The sequence below is a fragment of the Schistocerca cancellata genome, chromosome 3 (genome assembly GCF_023864275.1).
Source record: "Schistocerca cancellata isolate TAMUIC-IGC-003103 chromosome 3, iqSchCanc2.1, whole genome shotgun sequence".
NCBI lineage: Eukaryota > Metazoa > Arthropoda > Insecta > Orthoptera > Acrididae > Schistocerca > Schistocerca cancellata.
In genome coordinates, this window is record NC_064628.1 from 189114735 (window position 1) to 189142721 (window position 27987).

At 42.5% G+C, this 27987-nt stretch overlaps 1 protein-coding gene across 1 annotated transcript in view; it reads right to left on the reverse strand.

The window, feature by feature from the left end:
* Positions 1-25115, reverse strand: part of LOC126176199 (uncharacterized) — a 181879-nt gene extending 156764 nt beyond the window's left edge. The window contains exon 1 of the mRNA XM_049923342.1: positions 24940-25115. Within this exon, the coding sequence (XP_049779299.1) occupies positions 24940-25058 (119 nt within the window). The 5' untranslated portion in view covers positions 25059-25115. The remainder of the gene's footprint in view (positions 1-24939) is intronic.
* Positions 25116-27987: the final 2872 nt, after the last annotated feature.

Sequence of the window (27987 nt, forward strand, 5' to 3'; positions counted from 1 at the left end):
CGCATCGATTTGATGACCGGTACGATTCCGGACCGCCCGGGACCAACCGCTGGAAAAATGCGCGAGGTCAGTGGCATAGCAATTACAGTGACAGCAATCGCAATTGGAATCAGAATCAGCGACCAAGCCCAAAACGGCAAGGTAATGACCGGTACGATAACAACAGACCACCGCTGCAAAACGCACCTATTGTGCAATCGTGGCGGCCTACAAATCAAAACTTACACATAGTAGAGGTCACGGACAACAGCCGTCCAAGTACCTCGCAAGCAAGCCATCCAGCAAACTAGAATCGGCCACGATATGCTCTCCGTCGCTGTCCGAGTGGTGGAGTGAGAGCAACACGAATGATAATAACATGCCTGGAATACATATGCTGCGATACAACGACGGTATCAGTATGGAGCAAGATCTACTGACCGAATCCCATGAATGTAATATAGATAGCAACGAAAATGTGCAAGCCATAATAGAAGCGGAAATCAATGATGTTGCAGTGATTATAATCATCGACACAGATGCCTCAGAGTGTAATGAGTACAGAATTGTTTAGAGCGCTGGGGAAGGGACGTAGCATACCGACTTTCCGGGTTAATAACTGCAAGATGTCTGGAGCTATAAGTGCACAGAGCCAATTAATTAAGCACCAAGTGGAGGTGGAGATTTGTAAGAAGGGCGAAGCCATAGTGAGCTCGTTCCTCATTGTTAAAGGGTGAAAGGTGGCCTGCATTCTGGGAGTACATTTTCTCCGTGAGAGAGACGCAGTGATCAACCTCTCCACGGGAAAACTAAGCATAATTAATAAAGGTAGGAGGATTGAGTTGTCTATGATGAAATCGAAGGAGGTACTTGTGCCATGTTTCAACCGAATTAGTATCAAATGTAGGAACCCCTGGGTATTACACTTAGATGATTATTCACATGTGACCGATCTTTATTATCCTAGTATGGAAGATAGAAATTTTGAAACAAATGTTGATGCATTTCATACCAAAGAACAGGGATCTGAAAGTTTAAGCAATGTACCAAAGCAACAGTTAACGCAGCTTCTATCGGAATATACCCTGGTATTTACCAACCGTGGCCGAGCGGTTCTAGGCGCTACAGTCTGGAACCAAGCGACCGCTACGGTCGCAGGTTCGAATCCTCCCTCGGGCATGGATGTGTGTGATGTCCTTAGGTTAGTTAGGTTTAAGTAGTTCTAAGTTCTAGGGGACTGATGACCTCAGAAGTCAAGTCCCATAGTTCTCAGACCCATTTGAACCATTTACCAACCGACCAGGAATAATCAAGGGGGGTACCACTGTCACATAGAGGTGATGCCCCACAAAACTTACTGCAGCGCATCTTACTCCATCCCTTGGTCGAGGAGGGAAGTAGTGGCTAAAGAGATTCGGAAGATGTTAGAGTGGGATATCATTGAGCCCCCCCCCCCTCTCTCTCTCTCTCTCTCTCTCTCTCTCTCTCTCTCTCTCTCTCTCTCTCTCTCTCTCCCCATACAGTAGTCCTCCTGTAGCAGTGGCGAAAGCCAACGGAAAAATCTGGCTAGTATTAGATGCACCGGACATCAATGAAATTATTATACCTGTCAGAACTCTTCCAGGAAATTTAGATGAGCAGATACAAAAATTCCACGGAGTACAGTACTTGATCTCGGTCGATCTTAAAAGTTCGTATTGGCAAATCCCACTTGCGCCAGAATCAAGGAAGTACGCAGCTTTCATAGTCGGAGGGCGAAGTTACCAATTCACAGTACTCCCCTTCGGATTGAATGTAAGTGCTGGAGTATTGATTACTGCTCTGGACACGGTACTGGGTCCAGACCTGTTAGAAAAAAATCACATTATATGTTGATAACCTGGTAATCGCTACTGCTACTTGGGACGAACATATGGAATTGCTGAATAAAGTATTAGAGAAATTTAAACAGGCAGGCGTGACAGCAAATTTAGAAAAGTCAAAATTTGGACGCAATACAATTAAATGTCTAGGACACCTTATCACGCCGCTTGGAATCAGCCCAGACAACAAAAAACTATAGGCGATCCGAGAATTTCCGAGCCCACGAACTAAGAGACAATTAAAAGCGTTCATTATACTTACGTCTTTCTTCAGGAGCTTTGTACCTAATCAGTTGTTAGATGACGAGTCATTGTTAAATCTACTGCGAAAAAATGTGCAGTGGGTTTGGACTGACAAGTGTCAGTAAGCTTTTGAAGCAATTCAAACCGCCCTGGTGAATGCAAATATCAAAAAGTTTTTGTCTTGCGACGGACTCGTGTTCCTATGGCTTGGGAGCGTGCCTGTTCCAGTGGGAGGAAGGCAACGACCCGGCAACAATTAAGATTATCGGCTTTGCCAGCAGGACCGCGAGAGAACCTACTCGGCAACCGAACTGGAAGCGCTCACCGTGGTCTGGGCTGTGAAAAAGGTTAATTACTATTTGTATGGGAAGGAGATTACAGTGTATAGTGACCACCAGGCGTTAAGTTTTTTGATGTCATGCAAGCTATTCCATACCCGACTAAGGAGATGGATGCTTACCTTACAAGAATACCGAATAAAGATTATGTATACACTCCTGGAAATTGAAATAAGAACACCGTGAATTCATTGTCCCAGGAAGGGGAAACTTTATTGACACATTCCTGGGGTCAGATACATCACATGATCACACTGACAGAACCACAGGCACATAGACACAGGCAACAGAGCATGCACAATGTCGGCACTAGTACATTGTATATCCACCTTTCGCAGCAATGCAGGCTGCTATTCTCCCATAGAGACGATCGTAGAGATGCTGGATGTAGTCCTGTGGAACGGCTTGCCATGCCATTTCCACCTGGCGCCTCAGTTGGACCAGCGTTCGTGCTGGACGTGCAGACCGCGTGAGACGACGCTTCATCCAGTCCCAAACATGCTCAATGGGGGACAGATCCGGAGATCTTGCTGGCCAGGGTAGTTGACTTACACCTTCTAGAGCACGTTGGGTGGCACGGGATACATGCGGACGTGCATTGTCCTGTTGGAACAGCAAGTTCCCTTGCCGGTCTAGGAATGGTAGAACCATGGGTTCGATGACGGTTTGGATGTACCGTGCACTATTCAGTGTCCCCTCGACGATCACCAGTGGTGTACGGCCAGTGTAGGAGATCGCTCCCCACACCATGATGCCGGGTGTTGGCCCTGTGTGCCTCGGTCGTATGCAGTCCTGATTGTGGCGCTCACCTGCACGGCGCCAAACACGCATACGACCATCATTGGCACCAAGGCAAAAGCGACTCTCATCGCTGAAGACGACACGTCTCCATTCGTCCCTCCATTCACGCCTGTCGCGACACCACGGGAGGCGGGCTGCACGATGTTGGGGCGTGAGCGGAAGACGGCCTAACGGTGTGCGGGACCGTAGCCCAGCTTCATGGAGACGGTTGCGAATGGTCCTCGCCGATACCCCAGGAGCAACAGTGTCCCTAATTTGCTGGGAAGTGGCGGTGCGGTCCCCTACGGCACTGCTTAGGATCCTATGGTCTTGGCGTGCATCCGTGCGTCGTGGAGACCTCACGCCCCACGTGTTGAGCAATTCGGTGGTACGTCCACCCGGCCTCCCGCATGCCCACTATACGCCCTCGCTCAAAGTCCGTCAACTGCACATACGGTTCACGTCCACGCTGTCGCGGCATGCTACCAGTGTTAAAAGACTGCGATGGAGCTCCGTATGCCACGGCAAACTGGCTGACACTGACGTCGGCGGTGCACAAATGCTGCGCAGCTAGCGCCATTCGACGGCCAACACCGCGGTTCCTGGTGTGTCCGCTGTGCCGTGCGTGTGATCATTGCTTGTACAGCCCTCTCGCAGTGTCCGGAGCAAGTATGGTGGGTCTGACACACCGGTGTCAATGTGTTCTTTTTTCCATTTCCAGGAGTGTATAAAAGGCCAAGATAACATAGTAGCGGATGCTTTGTCGCGACTGCCGGTGGGATTACCGGAGTTAGCAGAGATGCTAGAACAATCCGCCGAGTATAAGGTGCTTTTAGTACGAAACAATGCTTACAGGAAGGATTTTCTATATATGTGTAAGAATATGTCTGAACTACAGAGATTAGATCCGATGTGGACAAAAATCATTAATAATATTGAAAATGGTGCCAACAATAAAGATCAGCAAGGTTTTAAAATTGTGGACGACCTTTTGTACCATAAACTTAGCCACAAAAGAAGACTGCTGGGCAGTAGGCATACCTAACCAGTCAGTCAAAGTTGTAATATGGTACACGCACTTGGCATGGCGCCATGCAGGGATTGGAAAGTGCGCAGAACTCATTGCGAGATACTGATACTTCCCCAGAATGAAACACCAAATTCAAGTAACAGTTAGAACTTGCGCTATATGCCAGAAAGCAAAAGCACTTTAATAGGTCCACAAAATTTGAACTTCATCCCATAGTTCCACTCAGGCCGCTTCAATTAGTATCTTTGGATGTAGCAAGGCCCTATCCCATGGCCAGGGGAGGTATGAAGTATATACTGACAGTGTATGATATTTTTTCCAAATACTTGACAATTTATTGTATAAAACCAGCTACTGCCAAAAGCATAGACGGATCAATCAAGAATACTTGCCTCAAGTGGGGAAACCTGAAGCCATAACTGACAATGCCACTTATTTTACGGGTCACACTTGGAAAAATTATCTACAGGAACAAGGTATACAGCACATTTCGGTATTCCGGTTTCATCCAGAAGCACGTTTAGTCGAAACAACATTCAGAGAATTGAATAAGTTCCTTAGAATTTACATTGCAAACCGACACACAAAATGTCCTGATTTAGTACCTAAATTTGTCAAAATACACAATTTAACACCCCGCTCAAGTAGAGGATACCCACCGGTAGAGATATTGAAAGGGGTTGATGAGACTCAGAATGAATGGCTCACGCCTCTCCCGAGACTACCAGCCAGGGCAGAAACAAGAGAGGAAAAGATAAAAAAGGTATGGGGCAATTTAACCAGTTGTGCCACCAAGATGAAAAAGAAGTACGACCGAGGTGTAACCAACAAACAGAAATACAATGTAGGGGACATGGTGCTTCTTCGTAACCACCCGAAATTCTCAGCCACCCTAAAGCAAAATAGTAAGTGGCAACTGATATATTCAGGGCCCTCTGAAGTAATAAAGGTGCCGCACAAATGTAGCTATTTGTTATCACACCCCCAGACAGGGAAAATAAAAGGATTGTATCCACGTAAATTATTTATTCAGTGACCTGTCAGATGAAAATAGTAGCAGTAAAAAGATTTCAATTATGTTTTAGAGTATAAGCATGTTAGCTTTAAGAAATAATTTATGTGTATTTAAAATTTTGAGAAAGCAAGAATTTAGTAGGTAAGCATAGCATGAAAGCAGAACCAAGAAACTGGGCAATTGCATGTAAGTTGAAGATTTTGTTTACAGACAATTAGTGTCAGTAAAATACTATATGCTCATCAAGCAATGATCAGTTTTTTTGTTGACACAGTAATGAATAATTTCCTGAATCATTTTTCAAATGTAGTAAGTATGTACAATTAATGATGAGATTTCATATAGTTATGTAATAGGTATAATTGTGTTAGAAATAAGGAACACAGAGTCTCTACTGGACAAATAATGACTTTGTAGAACAAATAATTATGTGGAGTAATGTTACTGCCAATTGTGATCTGAGAACGACACTGAAGCAGAATTCAAAGACAAACACGTTTCGTGTAACCTGCTCTTTGTATGTAACTATGCTTCAATTGATGCCCGTGTACTTGGTACACGTCCTTGAATATTAATTACGCGGTACGCGAATCAAGTCAGTCTACGCGAAAACTACACTGTACTCCTGTAGGACAGACCATTAAAAAAAATTCTAATACTGAATGAAGTAGTTATTGAGCAATATGCCCAAGTCCAGCTGTCATGCACATGGTAAAATCTCTTTTTTCTAGATGGGTGACAACTTTCTAGCTACACCGAAAAAGGAAAAGAAAACTATGTACCAAAAATCACTCACCTTTAAATTACAAAAAAGCCATATATACCTAGCAATAATACTAAAAGTGTGTAATGAACTTGGTAAACAAATGGTTCAAATGGCTCTGAGCACTATGGGACTTAACTTCTGAGGTCATCAGTCCCCTAGAACTTAGAATTAGTTAAACCTAACTAACCTAAGGACATCACACACATCCATGCCCGAGTCAGGATTCGGCCGCGGTCGCGTGGTTCGAAACTGTAGCGCCTAGAACCGCTCTGCCACCACGACCGGCCGTGGTAAACACAATGGACTCAATACAGATGAGAGTGATTATGCAAAGAACAGTTGATATGCATTAAAAATAAACTGTGTGTATAAACAATCTAGGAAAGGACGAAATATTGTGTGCAGCATGGACAGAAAACTACTGTAGGATCTGCACCAATATATGCGTGGGGGTAAGTCAAGTGTTGAGTGACTGTCATAGTGCAGTGCTCAACGAACAATAAATTTACTGTGTATAAAAATGGTAGATAGTGATCCGTTCGGAGAATAAAACAAACATCGCTCGACGGAAACATTTAGTTTGTGCTATACGAAACATTTTCGCGTGTTGAGAGACGCTCTGGCAGCGCATCGACCTTGAGATCAAATGAAAGTGAGACGTACAACGTGCGTGTGACGAACCCTAAATAGCAGCTTCACAGTGCTATTCAGTTGTGCAGCCATAAGAAACCCGTTATCACGCCAAAACATTCTGTGCAGGCCAGTGAAACGACGGCTTACTGAACAATAAACGCTTTTAACCAAGTTGCATTTTCTTCCAAAGCTAATAACATGTACCCTGAAAGACAATACACCGTTGTGTAATATTTGTTTCATGCGTTTTTTACGGGGAGCCATGCGGAGAAGCAGAGAGGGGTGCCGTGCCCCCAGCCAGCCGGTCGCGGGAAACAGCTGAAACACGCCGACATTGGTGAATGGTTCGGCGCAGTTCGCGACTGCGCGGGCGCCAGCCCAACACGCCGTCGCTGTTACGGCGAGCAGGACGTCGACCCCAGCGGTCGTTGACACGCCGCGTTCCAGACGACGCTACGCAACAATTCTTCGCGCCACCCGCTCCGTACGACATTGTTGACATTCAGCCGAACATTAATAACTACGCTGTTAATGTACTAACATGAAAATGATTTATTGGACACGAAATTACGTGACAAACATTTTTCTTTTGTTTACTGTGTATAAACTCAAAATATATTTTGTTAGATGATATATGTTTTCGTCACATTAGTGAAGAAAACTTACATGAATGCCATACCATGGTAGAACATTTGCAGTGAATAATTGTATACACAAGTCCACAAGTCATTATACGACTGTAAAAATATTTAATGATTGACTTTCTATGTTACACGGAACATAAACTCAAACATTACCACGGATATGGAAGAGTGTAGAAGGTACATTTTCAAAAAAGGGACTAAAAGTTTAACATATTGTCATAAATATCTTTCTTATGGGACACTATCTATGAACATTTGATAAATGCCCATCTTATTTGATGAAAAATCAGACTGCGTTTTTCTGGACGCACATAGCCCGAATGGGAGAGCCAGAAAACTGTAATGACCCTGGGACTATGTTTACGGTCACCTTGCAAAGTGTGAGAAAACCATAAATAGCGTAAATAAAACTATAGCGCAAAAGAGCAAACAAAGTGAATAGTGAATATCACAAATAAGGCGAGAAACAATGACGAAACTGACGTTAGTGGCAGCATATTGCCGAACATTCTTAACGTTAGTCAATTGCTGCCAGTGGGGATTGTAACGTCTCCTGGCAAAACACACAAAAAAGGAAAAAATAACTGAACTGGATGATTATAATTTTATTTCTGCATGGACAATGATGGTGTGAACTTTATGTAATAAAGAGAAACCATTATGTGTCATGTTTTATACTTGTATAGACTTATGTATCGATTGTTTGAAGGTAATGTCTGTGTCGGCGAGTACTGTAACCACCACAGACGATACTTATTAAATATCAAACAAAGATGTGAATGTATTAAACCGAGTATAAATAGTAGTGACCGAGAATTAATTTGTCTGTCGTCCTTTTGGAGTTACGTGAGTAGGAAGAGCCTGTGACGCTATAATGTATGCTTGTGTAGAGAGAAGTACGCCATTAGGCATTGATTTGTAAAGGTGTGAAAGAATTTAATCTGTCTAAATGTTTTGAATAGAGTTACTTAGTGAAAACTTGCTTTATGACTTGTAATAAGCTTGCCTGGTATTTTATCCCATCCTTTTAAGACATTTTCAGCTGTTTAAATATTTATTCGTGGTGCAGACCTGCGCTACGAACGAACGGGCCACTGCCGCGGCGCATTCAAACTGCATTAAATGAAACCAATCATACCGCAAACAAGCGGACAGGTAACAGTGAACTACAATTATTTCTTTCAGCTTTCGGGATTGCGGGGCAGAGCAGCAGATTTTATGATGTGTTTTACAGGTGGACGCGTGCTGCTGATGAAGTTATATTATTAACAGTGCAAAAAGATAATTTATCTTCATGACTTAAAAGAAATCTTGCCGTTCTTAGTTCTGGTCTGGCAAACATTATAGTAAAAACATTTTCTCTCTGATAATATCTCATGTTCTTTTGTTAGTCGAGGTGCTTATTGGTGTTTTAATGTTAACAAAAATCCACTGCAAAATTTTGATGTTGAACAAACATTGCGTACTGCAACATCAGTATTGATAACGAAATAATTTTCAGTAACCCTTTCAATAACTGTAAAGAAAAAAAGATATGTTTAACGTTATAGCGAGTTACAGTAACGAAACAATGTTCCTTTTATAGAAAGCCAGATCCAGAATAATAAGAAAATAATATATTTTGTTTTGTTGAAAATTAATCATCCAAAGAAAGTTACAGCACAGCATCCGTAAAGGGTATTTCAGGGCTCTTTTCGTAGCAACATATTTTATCTCATCCGTTTATCAATATATTAGTTGTTACGCGAACAAGAACACAGAAAGCGAAACACCTTTTCTGCCATGATCCATCAAATGCTTATGTCGTTGTTACCGTCATTTTCTTCAACTGCTTCTACTGTTGCACATTTCATTGAGTCTTTTGCAGTTACATTTGCTGTTTCGCCTAAAGCATATAGAGGTATGTATCTTCAAACGCTAGCAGGGGGTCATGACAGATTCATAAAATGGTTCAAATGGCTCCAACAAGGGAAGCTCCCCATCGCACCCCCCTTATATTTAGTTATCCCATCGCACCCCCTTCAGATTTAGTTATAGGTTGGCACAGTGGATAGGCCTTGAAAAAATGACCACATATCAATCGAGAAAACAGGAAGAAGTGGTGTGAAACTATGAAAAAAATAAGCAAAATATACAAACTGAGTAGCCCATGCGCAATATATGCAACATCATGGAGAATGTTAGCGCACGAGCGCCGTGGTCTCGTGTTTAGCGTCAGCAGCTACTTGAACCAAGGACCTCTCACTCCGCAGCTGCTCAGGCTAACCACGGGACCACGGCGATCCTGACTGCACACTATCCTTGATGTTGCCTATCTTGTGCATGGGCTACTCAGTTTGTATGTTTTGCTTATTTTTTCATAGTTCCACACAACTTCTTCCTGCTTTCTCATTTGATCTGTGTTCAGTTTTTCAAGGCCTATCCACTGTGCCAACTTATAACTAAATCTGAGGGGGGTGCGATGGGGAGGTTCCCTTGTAAGCACTATGGAACTTAACTTCTGAGGTCATCAGATCCCTAGAACTTAGAACTACTTAAACCTAACCAACCTCAGGACATCACACACATCCATGCCCGAGGCAGGATAAGAAACCTGCGACCGCAGCGGACGCGCGGTTCCAGACTGTAGCGCCTAGAACCGCTCGGCCACCCTGGCCGGCGACAGATTCATAAAAGCACACAAAGCTTTTGCAGCCCGAGGACCTTTACCAATGAACCTCAGCCCATAGAAATATCTGACCTCGTGTCAAAAGGCAATTGTTTTAGGTATTTTCTCAAATTATTATATCTCCACCACACAAATTATAACATGCATTTCGATTAAATATTGCTTTTAGCGCACTTAAATTTAATGTTAAACTGTTATTACTGCCTTTGGTTTCCCTGTACACGTATTACTTTCCACAGGCTTCTTCCTGGAACACTTGTTTGTTCAGCTTTGCTTACCCTAAGCTCATTCTCTGGATGTAAATTCCCAGCAGTACCTGTTCTGAATTTCCAGTGTTTCTTCTCTTCTTAAATATTTCCATTGGTGGAGTCGTATTAAAGAGAGAAAGGCAACTCAGTGAGCAGCAAGTCCAAATACATACAACGAAAGGCGTAATGCGCCTTACAAAACGTGGATGACACCATGCATTATACCGCAAACAAGAAGTGATAGCACAGCAACAAATGCAGCGAGTTTATGCTGCAGGATGTTTACTAAAATCTACATAAATCACCGCCTTCCAGAGCAAACAGTTCCCGAAATATTTTGTCGTAATAGAACAAATGCTCATGGAATCTGTAGAAATTAGTTAACCAGTAAATTATTTCAAAATAAATTAAAAATACACTAATCTCCATCAACGAAACATGCATCACGTTAAAGAGAAAACTCTAAACTATTTTGCATTAAAAAATAAAAATCGACATATTATACCCACACCATCTTTGTACTCCCCTTAATGCTAGTATTCCACAGTTCCTTTATGAGAGACCTGACATCGGGAATAAATGTCTACAGTTAAACGCTGACCATACAGGGCGTGCAAATACGTCCTTCGCCAATTTTTGGATCGTTACCAGTTAGCTCACTTCGAACTAATGTGTGTTTCAGGAGGAAATGGTCGTACGTTAAGATGGTGGCAGTGGTAACCATCTTGAAGAGGAAGTTTCATTTAAACAAACAGCTAATTCCCAATGGTGTCCGAGACGTATCTTTCTGAAATAAGCATAAGCAACTGTATATTAATAAACATCTAATTGGTTGTATTTTACCAATTCCCCTCTAAAATTCACCTTAATAAGCTATCGTCAATTTTAATTTAACCTGCAGGTCTTTTACACATATCATGTACCGTGACTGTAGACTACATATTTCTGTAACGTGAGCAAAAGCATGTAAGGGGACAGGAAGAAAATGATTCTCTTGTATACCACTTTATGTCTGTAGAGGATGGTTCTCTACCAAGCTATCAAACAATACTACAGGACTAAAAAGACGTGTGACCTCCATGGCCATGTGAAGCAGACTTCATTGATGTACTGTAGGACTAATGGTACGGAATGTATCAGGGTCAAACACAATCGAGCCGTTATATCGTCTTTTGGCAGCAGCTTCTATAGGGGTAGTCTACAAAAAACGAAAAATTCGCCGTTGGCGTTTAACTGTTTACAAAATACTTGTCGCCTGTATTATTGCCGCATTGCTGAAGGTTTGCAAACAATAGTGGTGATATGTACATACGACTTGATCATGTACGAAGCAGCACGCTCGATATACTGAAACATTCAACTTTGCAAATATTCTTCCGCAGACATTCATCGGCCATCTTCCAAATTAACGAACAATGCTCTCCAACTAATTTACGTTTTTTTGTTCTGAGGAAAACATGCACATTCATTCATTTTGTTGAAAAGGTTCGGAAAGCTACTGCAACTGATTCATTCGTTTTCAGAGTTACATATTTTCGAAAGTACTCCACGTGCAAATGTAATCGATGAATGAATAGAACCATGAACTAAGCGAGATTGCTTTATGCCCACCATTTGGTGTTACGGGTGCTGTGGCCTGACAAAATGACGACAAATCAAAAAAAGAGTTTTTGTATGCTGAAATATGCGAGATTTCTTCCTCAAATTAAGGCCGGTATTTGATATTAGTAGACTTCTCTTGGCCAGAAATGCCTTCTTTGCCATAGCGAGTCTGCTTTTGATGTCCACCTTGCTCCGTCCGTCATTGGTTATTTTACTGTCTGGGTAGCAGAATTCCTCAACTTCATTGACTTCGTGACCATCAATCCTGATGTTAAGTTTCTCGCTGTTCTCATTTCTACTACTTCTCATTACCTTCGTCTTTCTCCGATTTACTCTCAAACCATACTGTGTACTCATTAGACTGTTCATTCCGTTCAGCAGATCATTTAAGTCTTCTTCACTTTCACTCAGGATAGCAATGTCATCACCGAATCGTATCATTGATATCCTTTCACCTCGTATTTTAATTCCACTCCTTAATCTTTCTTTTATTTCCATCATTGCTTCCTCGATGTACAGATTAAAGAGTAGGGGCGAAAGGCTACAGCCTTGTTTTACACCCTTCTTAATACGAGCACTTCTTTCTTGATCGTCCACTCTTATTATTCCCTCTTGGTTGTTGTACATACAGCATATGACCCGTCTCTCCCTATAGCTTACCCCTACTTTTTTCAGAATCTCGAATAGCTTGCACCATTTTATATTGTCGAACGCTTTTTCCAGGTCGACAAATCCTATGAAAGTGTCTTGATTTTTCTTTAGCCTTGCTTCCATTATTAGCCGTAACGCCAGAATTGCCTCTCGTCCCTTTACTTTTCCCAAAGCCAAACTGATCGTCACCTAGAGCATTCTCAATTTTCTTTTCCATTCTTCTCTATATTATTCTTGTAAGCAGCTTCGATGCATGAGCTGTTAAGTTGATTGTGCGATAATTCTCGCACTTGTCAGCTCTTGCCGTCTTCGGAATTGTGTGGATGATGCTTTTCCGAAAGTCAGATGGTATATCGCCAGACTCGTATATTCTACACACCAACGTGAATAGTCGTTTTGTTGCCACTTCCCCCAATGATTTTAGAAATTCTGATGGAATGTTGTCTACCCCTTCTGCCTTATTTGACCGTAAGTCCTCCAAAGCTCTTTTAAATTCCGATTCTAATACTGGATCCCCTACCTCTTCTAAATCGACTCATGTTTCTTCTTCTATCACATCAGAGAAATCTTCACCCTCATAAAGGCTTTCAATGTATTCTTTCCACCTATCTGCTCTCTCCTCTGCATTTAACAGTGGAATTCCCGTTGCACTCTTAATGTTACCACCGTTGCTTTTAATGTCACCAAAGGTTGTTTTGTCTTTCCTTTATGCTGAGTCTGACCTTCCGGCAATCATATCTTTTTCGATGTCTTCACATTTTTCCTGCAGCCATTTCGTCTTAGCTTCCCTGCACTTCCTATTTATTTCATTCCTCAGCGACTTTTATTTCTGTAATCCCGATTTTCTCGGAACATGTTTGTACTTCCTCCTTTCATCAATCATCTGAAGTATTTCTTCTGTTACCCATGGTTTCTTCGCAGCTACTTTCTTTGTACCAACGTTTTCCTTCCCAACTTCTGTGATGGCCCTTTTTAGAGATGTTCATTCCTCTTCAACTGTACTGCCTACTGCGCTATTCCTTATTGCTGTATCTATGGCGTTAGAGAACTTCAAACGTATCTCGTCATTCCTTAGTACTCCCGTATCCCACTTCTTTGCGTATTGATTCTTCCTGACTAATGTTTTGAACTTCAGCCTACTCTTCATCACTACTATATTGTGATCTGAGTCTATATCTGCTCCTGGGTACGCCTTACAATCCAGTATCTGATTTCGGAATCTGTCTGACCATGATGTAATCTAATTGAAATCTTCCCGTATCTCCCGGCCTTTTCCAAGTATACCACCTCCTCTTGTGATTCTTGAACAGGGTATTCGCTATTACTAGCTGAAATTTGTTACAGAACTCAATTAGTCTTTCTCCTCTTTCATTCCTTGTCCCAAGCCCATATTCTCCTGTAACCTTTTCTTCTACTCCTTCCCCTACAACTGCATTCCAGTCGCCCATGACTATTAGATTTTCGTCCCCCTCTACATACTGCATTACCCTTTCAATATCCTCATACACTTTCTCTATCTGTTCATCTTCAGCTTGCGACGTCGGCATGTATACCTGAACTATCGTTGTCGGCGTTGGTCTGCTGTCGATTCTGATTAAAACAACCCGGTCACTGAACTGTTCACAGTAACACACCCTCTGCCCTACCTTCCTATTCATAACGAATCCTACACCTGTTATACCATTTTCTGCTGCAGTTGATATTACCCGATACTCATCTTAACAGAAATCCTTGTCTTCCTTCCACTTCACTTCACTGAACCCTACTATATCTAGATTGAGCTTTTGCATTTCCCTTTTCAGATTTTCTAGTTTCCCTACCACGTTCAAGCTTCTGACATTCCACGCCCCGACTCGTAGAACGTTATCCTTTCGTAGATTATTCAATCTTTTTCTCAAGGTAACCTCCCCCTTGGCAGTCCCTTCCCGGAGATCCGAATGTGGGACTATTCCGGAATCTTTTGCCAATGGAGAGATCATCATGACACTTCTTCAATTACAGGCCACATGTCCTGTGGATACACGTTACGTGTCTAATGCAGTGGTTTCCATTGCCTTCTGCATCCTCATGTCGTTGATCATTGCTGATTTTTCCGCCTTTAGGGGCAATTTCCCACCCATAGGACAAGAGACTGCCATGAACCTCTATCCTCTCCTCCGCCCTCTTTGACAAGGCCGTTGGCAGAATGAGGCTGACTTCTTATGCCGGAAGTCTTCGGCCGCCAATGCAGATTATTTATCAAAATTTAGACAGTGGCGGGGATCGAACCCGGGACCGAAAAAGTTTTGATTATGAATCAAAGTTGCTACCCCTAGACCACTTAGAACTACTTAAACCTAACTAACCTAAGTATAGCACTCACATCCATGCCGGAGGCAGGATTCGAACCTGCGACCGTAGCGCTCACGCGGTTCCAGACTGAAGCGCCTAGAACCGCTCGGCCACTCCGGCCGGCTTCACGTCTCGTAGTTATGAGAATATTCTAGGGAAGCTGATTTCAAATCCCACTCGCTTTCTGATCTGCCATTCCTGTCAAAAAAAGAGGAAAACAAATGTTTCCTCTACGAACATCAATCTGTCGGCAAGGTATACCAGCTCCATATATTTCCTGTAGGTCTCTGCGGAACACAGTCCTCGTTCCAGCATGATAGGTCCAATCCACAAATAACCTCCATTTATAAACATAGATCGTTTTAGATCATTTACTGTGTGTACTAATTTTGCAACGCTGTTTTCCTGTACTTAAACCGTTATGCAAAACAAGGGAAAAAAGGAGAATAAACATTAAATGTAAGGTATGATAGATAACATATATCGCAGTTTTATTGTATTCTATTAAAACGTGCTGTTTAATCCTATCTTGTCGAATATGGACATTACGAGAATCGTGACTACGGCATAATTATAACTACTATTACGGCGAAGAGCAACTGGCCACTTTGTGTAGTGGATTCTCGCAAAATTTTTCTGTGATCGATTACAAGCAACCAACATGCAACTTGGAAAAGATGAAGACACACCTGTTAGAGACGACTAAAAGGGGGAATTTTATACCTGATGCCCTGCAGCGAAGCTCGGCAATTGGTCAGAACATAAGTAATTCTTGAACGCAGATGGCCGCGCAGAGTGGTCGCGTGGTTTGAGGCTCTATGTCATGGACTGCGCGGTCCCTCCCGCCGGTGGTCCGAGTCCTCCCTCGGGTATGGGTGTGTGCAAAGCAACGACAGCTGCCTGATAGCGATAAAGCAACTTAACAGTAGATAGGATCGTCGCGTTGGATATTTGAAATGGCCACACATTCAACATGTTGCAGTTTAAATCTAAATATTTGCTACACGACTTACTACACAATGCATAGGAGATGGCACCGTTCTTTGGCCATCGCTCTCCTGCTCCATTCGCGAACTGAAGAAGAGAAACCGTTTCTACAAGGGCGTGTTGAAGAAAAGTAATGCCTCCGAATTTCTTGTGTGAAAACTCTAAGCTTTTTAAATACAAAAAACATTATTAACAGCCTAGATATTTTTTCTCCATGTCAACATATTTATTTTTCAACATAGTCACCCTGGCGACGAACACATATCTCTCAACGAGAGACCAGTTTATTGATGACGTCGCTGTAGAACGTTTGATCTTGTTGACAGAGCCATAACTTCACGTCTACTTGCACCGCTTCACCACTATCATAGTGAAGTCCTGGGAGGTGTTCTTTAAGTTTTGGAAACAGGAGAAAATCGGTTGGGACCAAGTCGGGATTGTATGGAGGATGATCGAAGTCAGTAAACCCAAAACGTCGAATTGCAGCATATTTCGCAGCGCTAGTGTGTGTTCTGGCATTCTCAGGCGGAAGGAGAGGGTGTTCCATTTGTGGATAAACTCATCTCCAGTTAGAAACTCGATTACGTCACGCTGTTTCTCACGCACCCACATACCTACGCCACACATCGCCATGTTACACGCTATAGTTCGGAGCTCTCTAGTGGCAGACGAGTGCAATTTCCATCGACGATGTAGGAAGGTCGAGCGAGTATTATGCATGACATGTATACCTCAACCTATATTACCAAATAGGGGTAATGCAGGAGTAGGTTTAATAATGAATAGGAAAATAGGAATGCGGGTAAGCTACTACAAACAGCATAGTGAACGCATTATTGTGGCCAAGATAGATACGAAGCCAACGCCTACCACAGTAGTACAAGTTTATATGCCAACTAGCTCCGCGATGACGAAGAGATTGATGGAATGTATGATGAGATAAAAGAAATTATTCAGATAGTGAAGGGAGACGAAAACTTAATTGTCATGGGTGACTGGAATTCGACAGTAGGAAAAGGAAGAGTAGGAAACGTAGTAGGTGAATATGTATTGCGGCTAAGAAATGCAAGAGGAAGCCGCCTGGTAGAATTTTGCACAGAGCATAACTTAACCATAGCTAACACTTGGTTCAAGAATCATAAAAGAAGGTTGAATACATGGAAGAAGCCTGGAGATACTGGAAGGTTTCAGACAGATTATATAAGTGTAAGACAGAGATTCAGGAACCAGGAATTAAATTTTAAGACATTTCCGGGTGCAGATGTGGACTCTGATCACAATCTATTGGTTATGAACTGTAGATTAAAACTGAAGAAACTGCAAAAACGTGGGAAATTAAGGAGATGGGGTCTGGATAAACTGAAAGAACAACAGATTGTACAGAGTTTCAGAGAGAGCATAAGGGGACAATTGACAGGAATGGGGGACGGAAATACAGTAGAAGAAGAATGGCTAGCTTTGAGAGATGAAATAGTGAGGTAGCAGAGGATCAAGTAGGTAAAAAGACGAGGGCTAGTAGATATCCTTGGGCAACAGAAGAGTTACTGAATTTAACTGATGAAAGGAGAGAATAAAAAAATGCAGTAAATGAAGCAGGCAAAAAGGAATACAAACGTCTGAAAATGTGATCGACAGGAAGTGCAAAATGGCTAAGTAGGGATGGCTAGTGGACAAATGTAAGGCTGTAGAGCCATATCACTAGGGGTAAGGCAGATACTGCCAACAGGAAAATTAAAGAGACCTTTGGAGAAAAGAGAACCACTTGCATGAGTATCAAGAGCTCAGGTGGAAACCCAGTTCTAAGCAAAGAAGGGAAAGCAGAAAGGTGGAAGGAGTATATAGAGGGTCTATACAGGGGCGATGTTCTTGAGGACAATATTATGGAAATGGCAGAGGAGGTAGATGAGGATGAAATGGGAGATATGATACTGCGTGAAGAGTTTGACAGAGCACTGAAAGACCTAAGTCGAAACAAAGCCCCAGGAGTAGACAACATTCCATTAGAACTACTGACAGCCTTGGGAAAGCCAGTCCTGACAAAACTCTACCGTCTGGTGAGCAAGATGTATGAGACAGGCGAAATACCCTCAGACTTCAAGAAGAATATAATAATTCAAATCCCAAAGAAAGCAGGTGCTGACATATGTGAAAATTACCGAACTATCAGTTTAATAAGTCACAGCTGCAAAATACTAACGCGAAAATATTTATAGAAGAATGGAAAAACTGGTAGAAGCCGACATCGGGTAAGATCAGTTTGGATTCCGTATAAATTTTGGAACACGTGAGGGAATACTGACCCTACGACTTATCTTAGAAAATAGATCAAGGAAATGCAAACCTACGTTTCTAGCATTTGTAGACTAAGAGAAAGCTTTTGACAACGTTGACTGGAATACTCTTTGAAATTCTGAAGGTGGCAGGGGTAAAATACAGGGAGCGAAAGGCTATTTACAATTTGTACAGAAACCAGATGGCAGTTATAAGAGTCGAGGGACATGAAAGGGAAGCAGTGGTTGGAAAGGAAGTGAGACTTCGTTGTAGCCTATCCCCGATGTTATTCAATCTGTATATTAAGCAAGCAGTGAAGAAAACAAAAGAAAAATTCGGAGTAGGAATTAAAATCCATGGAGAAAAAATAAAAACTTTGAGGTTCGCCGATGACATTGTAATTCTGTCAGAGACAGCAAAGGGCCTGGAAGAGCAGCTGAACGGAATGGACAGTGTCTTGAAAGGAGGATATAAGATGAACATCAGCAAAAGCAAAACGAGGATAATGAAATGTAGTAGAATTAAGTCGGGTGATACTGCGGGAATTAGATTAGGAAATGAGACGCTTAAAGCAGTAAATGAGTTTTGCTATTTGGGGAGCAAAATTACTCAAGATGGTCGAAGTAGAGAGGATATAAAATGTAGACTGGCAATGGCAAGGAAAGCGTTTCTGAAGAAGAGAAATTTGTTAACATCGAGTATAGATTTAAGTGCCAGGGAGTAGTTTCTGAAAGTATTTGTATGGAGATGGGCCATGTATGGAAGTGAAACGTGGACTATAAATAGTTTAGACAAGAAGAGAATAGAAGCTTTCGAAATGTGGTGTTACAGAAGAAAGCTGAAGATTAGATGGGTGGATCACATAACTAATGAGGAGGTATTGAATAGAATTGGGGAGAGGAGGAGTTTGTGGCACAACTTGAATAGAAGAAGGAATCGGTTGGTAGGGCATATTTTGAGACATCAAGGGATCACCAATTTAGGATTGGAGGGAAGCGTGGAGGGTAAAAATCGTAGAGGGAGACCAAGAGATGAGTACATTAAACAGATTCAGAAGGATGTAGGCTGCAGTAGGTACTGGGAGATGAAGAAGCTTGCACAGGATAGAGTAGCATGGGGAACTGCATGAAACCAGTCTCTGGACTGAAGACCACAACAACAACATATTGCAGATACAATAACAACTTCGAAGGCATTACTTTTCAGCACACTTTTGTATATCGGTCCAAACGCCCAGTATTTTTTCTTCTTGCTATGGTTATTGCTGGAGATATACAACGGAGGAAATAAAAACGCTCCACACCCTCTTTGAATCACGGATTCCTTAAACTTTTTGAGTAGAACCTTATGAAGAGATAGCGTATTTATTCCAAAGAATCCAATGTAAGGTCATTGGGTTCGTCCCAGACACTGGTACGTATCAGCCGGCCGCTTACAAACCAAGTGATACGTCTCAGAAGGTCCGTATCTCCTCTTTTAATTTGACCTGTAGAGAATCCCAAATATTCTAACAACACGTAAGAATTGATACTGAACGATGTCTCGTTTGAAAACGCCCTGCAGTGTCCCCGAATTTTTCCAATAAATTTAAGTCATTCAATTACACTCCCTACAACTGATAACGTCCGTATCAATTACCATCGTCTAGTAACATTAGCCGTAGGTAATTATTCAATATAACAGACTTCAGTGGAGACAGTCTAGCGCTGCATTCAAAACCTATATCCCATTGCCTCCTGTACGTTTACTGGAAGTTGGCGTTCATTGCACGGAAGGGATGTCCAAGTAGTTCTGAATTTACCTACTGTTACTCGAAAATGAGACAACCGTACACGGCTGTGACGTGAGCAAATAACCCGAGCGTGTTGGTCGGGCAGCCTTGAGATGAAGTCAACAATGACGCGTTTAGCAAGTCCACGTAGCAGAAAGCTTACACTGAAGTCTTATTCCGATAAACTCTTATCAGACAGTGGACCGAGTAAACCCGACAACCTGACGTAATACTGTTACTCATCATCGCTCGCACCAGCGACACGAGCAGTTTTGACTTTATTTCAAGATAACGACAGAGATGCACAGTACCATACGAGACGCTCTCACTTATTTGTTGACTGAACGGATATGTTATCGCATCAATTCCTCTGCAAGTTATGATCTCACACTTGCCAGTTTTATCGCTGTCAGTTTCACTGCTACTAATGTCGCTTGGGAAAATGAAAGCAATTCCTTAGAGTCTCCTAAAGTGGCGAGCAACTAACTACGTAGAAGCGCTTCATGTACGACACTTTCATTTGCGAATGACGTTTTTGCGCTTTGCTATCCGAAGAGCGTTAGAAATATTGACTCCGTTGTACGTCGTGGAATCTGCTTTCATGCAGATTTCTTGGTACGTATGATTCACTAAAGATTCGTCTACATAAAATCCGACAACCTATTACGTGGGGGCCCTTCCAGTCGAAACTGGTCCTGCAATTTTCAATACGCGCATGGACCCATGGGAAAATAGCTGTATTCCTCAGTAAAATCGTGCTTATCTTGTTCTCAGGATACCTACGCGATGAGGACAGCAGTATAGGTATTACATGGTCACCTGTAATATCGGTTCTCTACATTAATCCAACGTCGCCTTCTTCCAACGATCCCCATTGCGTTTATTCATCTCTATTCCGTGTCGTATGGGTTATACCAGACTGTACAGTCCTACCAAACACATCTGGATGTTCCTCCGTCTTCCATCATGTTAGGAGCCTCTGGTGTGTTTATCGTTTGACTTAATGTGTTTGCGTCAGATGAGGACTTAATAATGAGGAAAATAGAACAGCAATTTGTTAAGAAGGTTTTACTTATCGGACGTCCACTTGTTACAAGTTCCAGTACCTGAAAATCCTTGTGGGTAGTTGTATTATTCTTTGGAACAGGCTGCTAATGTTTTTTGTAAGTGGCATTCTCTATTTGACTACGTTCCCTTGTTAAATACAAATAATAATAATAATAATAATAATAATAATAATGGCGTGTGGCGAGGGCCTCCCGTCGGGTAGACCGCCCGCCTGGTGCAAGTCTTTCGATTTGACGCCACTTAGGCGACTTGCGCCTCGATGGGGATGAAATGATGATGATTAGGACGACACAACACCCAGTCCCTGAGCGGAGAAAATCTTCGACCCAGCCGGGAATCGAACCCATGCCCCTAGGATGACAGTCTGTCGCGCTGACCACTCAGCTACCGGGGGCGGCCGGTAAATATGAATCGAATCATTTATGTCACATTGGACATTGTTTCAGCAGTCACATGAGTGTGAAGAAGCAATAAGTTTATTCGATAAGCTTCCAGCCAAAGAACGCAAGAACTACTATGATTCCTGCTAAACACGTGCCTTCCTCACCATATCGTTCAAAATCGAGTTAATTTTAAAGAAAACGCTATTTAACGTACAGGATTTCGTTGCAGTAGGTATGTATCATCTTCAGCCCCAGAAGCGCAACAATTAACGATGTGGTACGGCCATTAGAGCGTCGTTGCAGGTAGCACTTTTTTCATGGTTCACAACTGATTAGAAAAAATTTTACCGAGTGCTCCGAGATGCGTATCTGCACCTTTGTCACATTTACAACGATAAAGATATTCAACTCTTCCAAGACAATGATCACAACGTGAAATGTTTTCTGCAACGACCCAAAATTGTTTATTCGATGGAGATTCGTGTTGTGCCCTACTTCATAGCTATACGACGCAGAAACGAAAGGGAGCCTCCAATCTTGCTCATCATTTTTCTTGCAACTACGCAACACGAGTCGCGAGCCACAACGCAGCAGTCGAACAGCCACGGTTTTAAAGCGATATATTTGAACATTCTGTGGCTCGACGGAAACCGTCAAACTGAAAGTACTTTTTACTTTCGTTTACACTCAAGAATGCACAAGAACGACAAAATTATACGATTCTTTAACAGGTTTCGAGTTTCGTGTGTAGAGCTATCTGTCCATATGCTGTTGTTACAGTTATCTCCATAGAAAGATGTAGCAGCACTGAGGGCACCTTTGTGTGTTGACGGATCAGCTATTTTACACATTTCAGATTCTTTATTCTGAAGAACCTCTGTTCTGTCTGACCTTCAGCAGGTTTATGTACTTATAAAACTTGGTGCATGCAGTGCTCTTAGCTCACATCAGCAACTAATGTCGAGACCGAAGCCTACAGACGTCCTTTGTTTCCACTAGCCTCCAGCTGTCAAAGCTCTGTAACGGTGCGAATCCAGCTTCGGGTAAACATGCCGAAATGGAAGGCAAATGACAATCTGCAGTTGCGAATAATTCATTCACAGTAATAGTCATCACGGAATTTCTCGCAAATACGTTGCGATCGAAATGCAAGTAAAGCAGTCAAGACTAACAGGAATGCAGAAATAGTGCCTCATATTGTTTTGCCCTTTAGTATCCTCCCGCAATCGGCAAATACAATGAGTTTCTAACGGGCCTTGCGATAGGTAATCACTGACTTGAAATTCTTCACATAGATTGCACATAGCAACGAACGGATCGATGTAACAAACAATTGTGTTACCCGTTGCGCCGGCCGAGGAGGCCGTGCGGTTCTAGGTGCTGCAGTCTGGAACCGCGAGACCGCTGCGGTCGCAGGTTCGAATCCTGCCTCGGGCATGGATGTGTGAGATGTACTTAGGTTAGTTAGGTTTAACTAGTTCTAAGTTCTAGGGGGCTAATGACCTCAGAAGTTGAGTCCCATAGTGCTCAGAGCCACTTGAACCACTTACCCGTTGATTTCTGTAACACTTTCTACCGGTAACTTACGAGACTTTTTACTTTTTTATGTATCAGATCAAACAAAAGGCTAGTGACGGAGGCTGTATCCAAAGAGTCTAATATCTCACAAATGATTACAATAAAAGGTTTCCCGTTAGCCGGAATTGTGACCTTGTATCACCGAAAAAATAATCTCCTAACGAAATAAAGGGAAATATAAAGAAAAGGTCAGAATGTTAGCCTGTGGAAAGAACAGACATTTAATGAGCAGTTGTCTCAGCTTTGGAAACTTAAAAATCATTACGTACAATATGCAAAAAACGACATATCATACTCTACAGAAAGAAAGAGAAAAATCATGAACTCTAAGAACTAGAGTAAAGAACTACCACTGTCCTACATTTTTATTTTTGTTTAATTATTTCATTCTTATAGGTTTCAACCAGGCTTTGACAACGACTCATTTTAAGCAAAATTAGTTCCATTTTGCACTAATGACAAACGTATAATAGTTTTGTAATTCAAGTAGACCCCTGTTGCACTGACATTCGTCGTATTCATGACGCGAAGTAACCTGGAAAGTAAATCAGGAATAGTAGGTTTGGCGATTACAGGTACAGTGTTCGCCACTATATCTTGTTTCACATTCGTGTCTTTGAACTGCCTTATAGATACCATAATACTCATAATGAAAAGGCACTTTAACGAGCTCCACACTTGGTGAAGAAACTGATTCGATAATTTTTACGATATTTTATTAACGATTCCTCAAGTGCACATAAAATAGTCAACTAATGTGTGTCAGAATATGAAAAAGCTGGGCGTTGTGTTTTTGTTATTTCCTTTACTCTTAAGAAATCCTATCGAGAAGTTTATCACTTCAAGATTTCCGGGAGACAAACACCGCCAACAATTAGTTGCGTGACATTCTCAGAACTGCTATACAAGGTGATGTGCGTATTATCACGCCGATATCGGGTGAAACGCGAACAACTGTTCGCAAGATGCTTCCCATTAGACAGAATCGGTGGCACGTCACTGCCCTTGCTAATTCATTTACGTGTCAGCATACGGGTTACAGATGTACGCTTCTGATCATTGCACTGTGTTTTCAGAAACAATACGTACTGAATACAGTTTCCGGAACTTTCAAGAAATAAAAAAAAACAGACTTTGGTTTTTCATTTGAAGTGATACTGACAGGCATTAGGGGCCGGTTCTGTTGTAGTGAAACAAACAGATATAACTTTCGGAAGAGTATCAGATTTGGTTACACAGCACATGAGTTTCCAGATTAAATTATGAGAGCTTCAATGCTAACATGATACATTTTCTTTCTTTCAACACATCAACAAAATAAGTTTCTTTTAATTTATTATGAGTTTGTAGCCTTGCCTGATAGTTACCTGCATGCAGTTTCGAGTTTTGTAAATCATGTCAAGTACAAAAGCGTTGAAATAAAAGTCAACATTAGAAATAGTTAAGCATAAAAATACATTTTTCTCTTATGGCAGTTACAAATCGTATCAGTTTGTTGATAAAGGTAATTTTGAAACTGTAGTACTACTGCAAGTGCTGCAAATGCAACAGTTGTCTGCTTGCCTCTATGCTTGGAACGATTGCGTAACGAAAACAAGGATAAAAAATATAGAGGCGATAAACCACATCTAATTTATAAACCTGCAGTTTTAAAATAAATATACCAGTAACTTGCTAATGCCCTGGCTGTATCTCAAATACGTTGGCTTTTGAATTCGAGTGTCACAGAATGTTAAGTAGGAGCCCATCAGACTTAAACTGACACAGCAGTCGTGAGAGACAAAGGACTCGACCGATGACCTTCAACGACCCAGGCTCGGCGAGCCCTGGCAATCGATTGCTGGACGGAATAATGATGTTCATGTTGAACGACGTAACTTTTTCACGAACTGGTGACGCTACAGTGTGAAATAAGAAACACAGATCTCGAAACTACATACGGAAATAGGCAGATAGCTACCCAGCGCGACCGCTGTACGTGGCAGATGCGGAGCTATCGATCCGTCGCGCTGGGCCAGTGCATAGCAGGCAGGCGGCGGAGCGGAGCGCAGAGTTGAGCGCCCGGCAACAGTTGAGCGCGATTATTCTTACCTTCTGCGTGTTGCTGGCGGCGAGGAAGCCACTCCCGAGCCGGGGCTGTCGCTGCTAGCCGGAGGTGCCACCGCGACCTTGGCGGCCGAGTCGACACGTACAGAGCGCCGCAAGCGCATGCGCAACGGCTCCCGCCGACTGTTGCCTCAACTGTGTTGTGGAGTCACGGCAGCTGCCGGTCGCTGCGCGGCGCTCGATAGGTCGACGCTGCGCGCGCCTCTGTGTGTGTGAGACAGAAACACGTCGGCCGGCGGGGTGGGGAGGGGAAGGGAGCGAGTCTGGGCTGTGTGGTGGGGAGTCGCCGCTTTGCTGACTGACTGTACTCTGTGTACGCCGGCCACTGCACTCGCTCCGCAATATTCCTCTCGTTGCAGCGTGAGTTCAACCTTGTGCTGGCCACATTAATCTCAGACGTCATGTTTTACATGTACCCAACACAGAGGTCAAGTTAGCAGAGGCCTACGTTAGTTGCACAATAGTCAGAAAAGAATCAGACGCTTTCTTGTTCAGCGTATTTGAATATTTTACTTTTATTCAATGGGACAGCTCATGGAATACGGAAGTCGCAGAGCAAAACAAAGCAAGAAAGTATGTAATCTTCTAATACTGGATTTTAAATAATGCTGAATGTCACTTTAACAATAATGCAGAAATTTACAAATCATAATAAAGTGGAAGCAAAGCCGAAGTTGTATGTATGAACCGTCCCAGTGCTCTCCTCAAATTATCCGCAAAAAGTATGGAAAGCACAAATCACAGTAGTTTCAACAGTTAGGTCTAAAAGTGCTGCACCTGTTTTACAGCGTAAGCTTCTGAATTAAGTCAACGAAACGATGATAGTAGCTTGACATACTGCCAAGTGGAGAAAAACCGCGACGAGTTTTAATGTAATATATTCTCGCACTTATTTTCACAATGATCATCGGTGTCGTTAGTCACTGAACATCTTCAGATTAATCATAGTAACAGAGCAACCAATCGGTTCCTGATGCACACCGACTGTAAGGTTGTTCTGCCACTACAGCTGAACTGAGGATACAGTACAGAATGTAACCGGTAGTCATTGTGAAAATGAGTGCGACAAAAAAATCTCATTGGAGGTCATAATAATACGTACAAGGATGTTATTATAAATAATACAGTCAAGAATATGCAATGTACACAATCGCTCATCTGCTGCAAATACGTAATAACTCGAAAATGTTGTTTCGTGTAGGTACGAGACAAGGGCTGCCTTGTGTTCAGCTGCCTAGTTTTAACTACTTTTAAAGGTCACCGAGCTCTTACGAGAAGCGTGTAGTTGAGTGACCTCGAAAAGCAGTTGAAACTAGTTAACTGAAGGCGAGGAAACCCTCGTTTCGTACCTATATGAAAAATCACCAGTTTCGAGCTGTGACGCTGTAGCAATGAATGCACTGTTCCATTCTTTGCATTACGTCTCGACAACACTATGAAGTAGATCCATATTATTCCCGCAGCGTGAAGGAGTCATCCAGCAAAAAAGCCTTCGACTTGTGTTGCAAACTTCCTGACTATTACTAACAGCTCGTAACTGTTCCGGGAGCCTGTCAACAATGAATGTTCGAGAGATTTCACATTGTAAATAGTCTTCACGGGTTTGACGTCAGGTGGCGTTGGGCAAATTCCACAGTATTTCCTCTGAGCAACTGTCCGGCATTTTCAGGTGGTTCAACCTAGTTGTTGGCTAGGTGCGTAGCCACCAGCAGCTTTCAGCCACATAAAGATGTCTGACAGTTGCCCAGAGGAAATACTGTGAGATTTGCACAGTGCCATCTGGCGGCAAAATGGTTCAAATGGCTCTGAGCATTATGGGACTTCGTAGCGGTTGCGCGGTTCTGGACTGCAGCGCCTAGAACCGCTCGGTCACCCCGGCCGGCCATCTGGCGGCAAACCCGTGAAGACCATTTACAAAATATCCGCTGGGAAAGCTTGAAGAGTCATAGCGTTCACGTTGCTGAACAATAGTTAACAAAGTTCGTAGAACCATCCCATGACACGATTGGAGCGAAGTAAGGAATGCAAAGCAAACCTATTTTAGTATTAACAGCTGCGGATTTGGACGCCTTTCTCCGAGCACGGGGCTTATCTGAACTATAGTACTACTTCCTTCGTTATGTAAAATGGCAGACGCAGCTAAATAAGCATAACGCGTGATCATGAGCAGTGTAGGGCATGCAACAAGAATGGGAAGCTCAACAGAGGTACCGATTTACATTAGTGCAGTGTTGTTTGCCGCTGCAAATACAGCGATTGCGTTCAGTGCAAAAAAAAAAAAAAAAAAAAAAAAAAAAAAGCCAACAAAGCTTGGCGTGATAAATAAATTAAATAAATCTCTTCCTGTGAGGGAATCATAACTGTGCGAGTACTGTGAGAAGCAGACTCTGGGACATAACGAAAATTTGGGTCAATCCTGTAAGCGTGTTCGGATATCCGAAATTATGAAGACGATCGCTCGCGACAGTCGGAAAACCAGTGTTCCAGTACCAGTCTATCAAAAATTTTCATATGTTCCTAGTAAATGGTACAGCTATTGTGGTACCGTATTCTCAGTTCGCGGATACATTTCATGATACCGATATACGGCTGCAGAAAGCAAAAAAACTCGTGCGCTGTACAAGACTGTGCTTCTTAAGATTTGAAGACGCTATCGAGCATTGCGTCTGATGCAATAGCTGTTAAAAGGAGAGCAGCGATCGAACCTTCAACAAGAGGAAAACATTACTCTCGCGTTATCGCCTCGTCTTTCAGGAAACCGGAAGCGCACATGGTCTCACTGGATAACCTCTACACAGCGAGCTATTCACACATTGTTTACTACTTGTTTAACCAGGCGTGCTTCAACGCATCTGAAGTACATATTAGTCGACCACATTATTAATGCACCTGAGAGTGAGGAAGCTTCGGTCGACTTATACTGAGTTTTTATCATGATATTTCAGGAGACACTCCGAACCACTTGTTAGCATATGCGGAACTGCCTTGAAATCATCCACAATGCAATGCCTTTTCCCTAGCCACCAGCGTTCT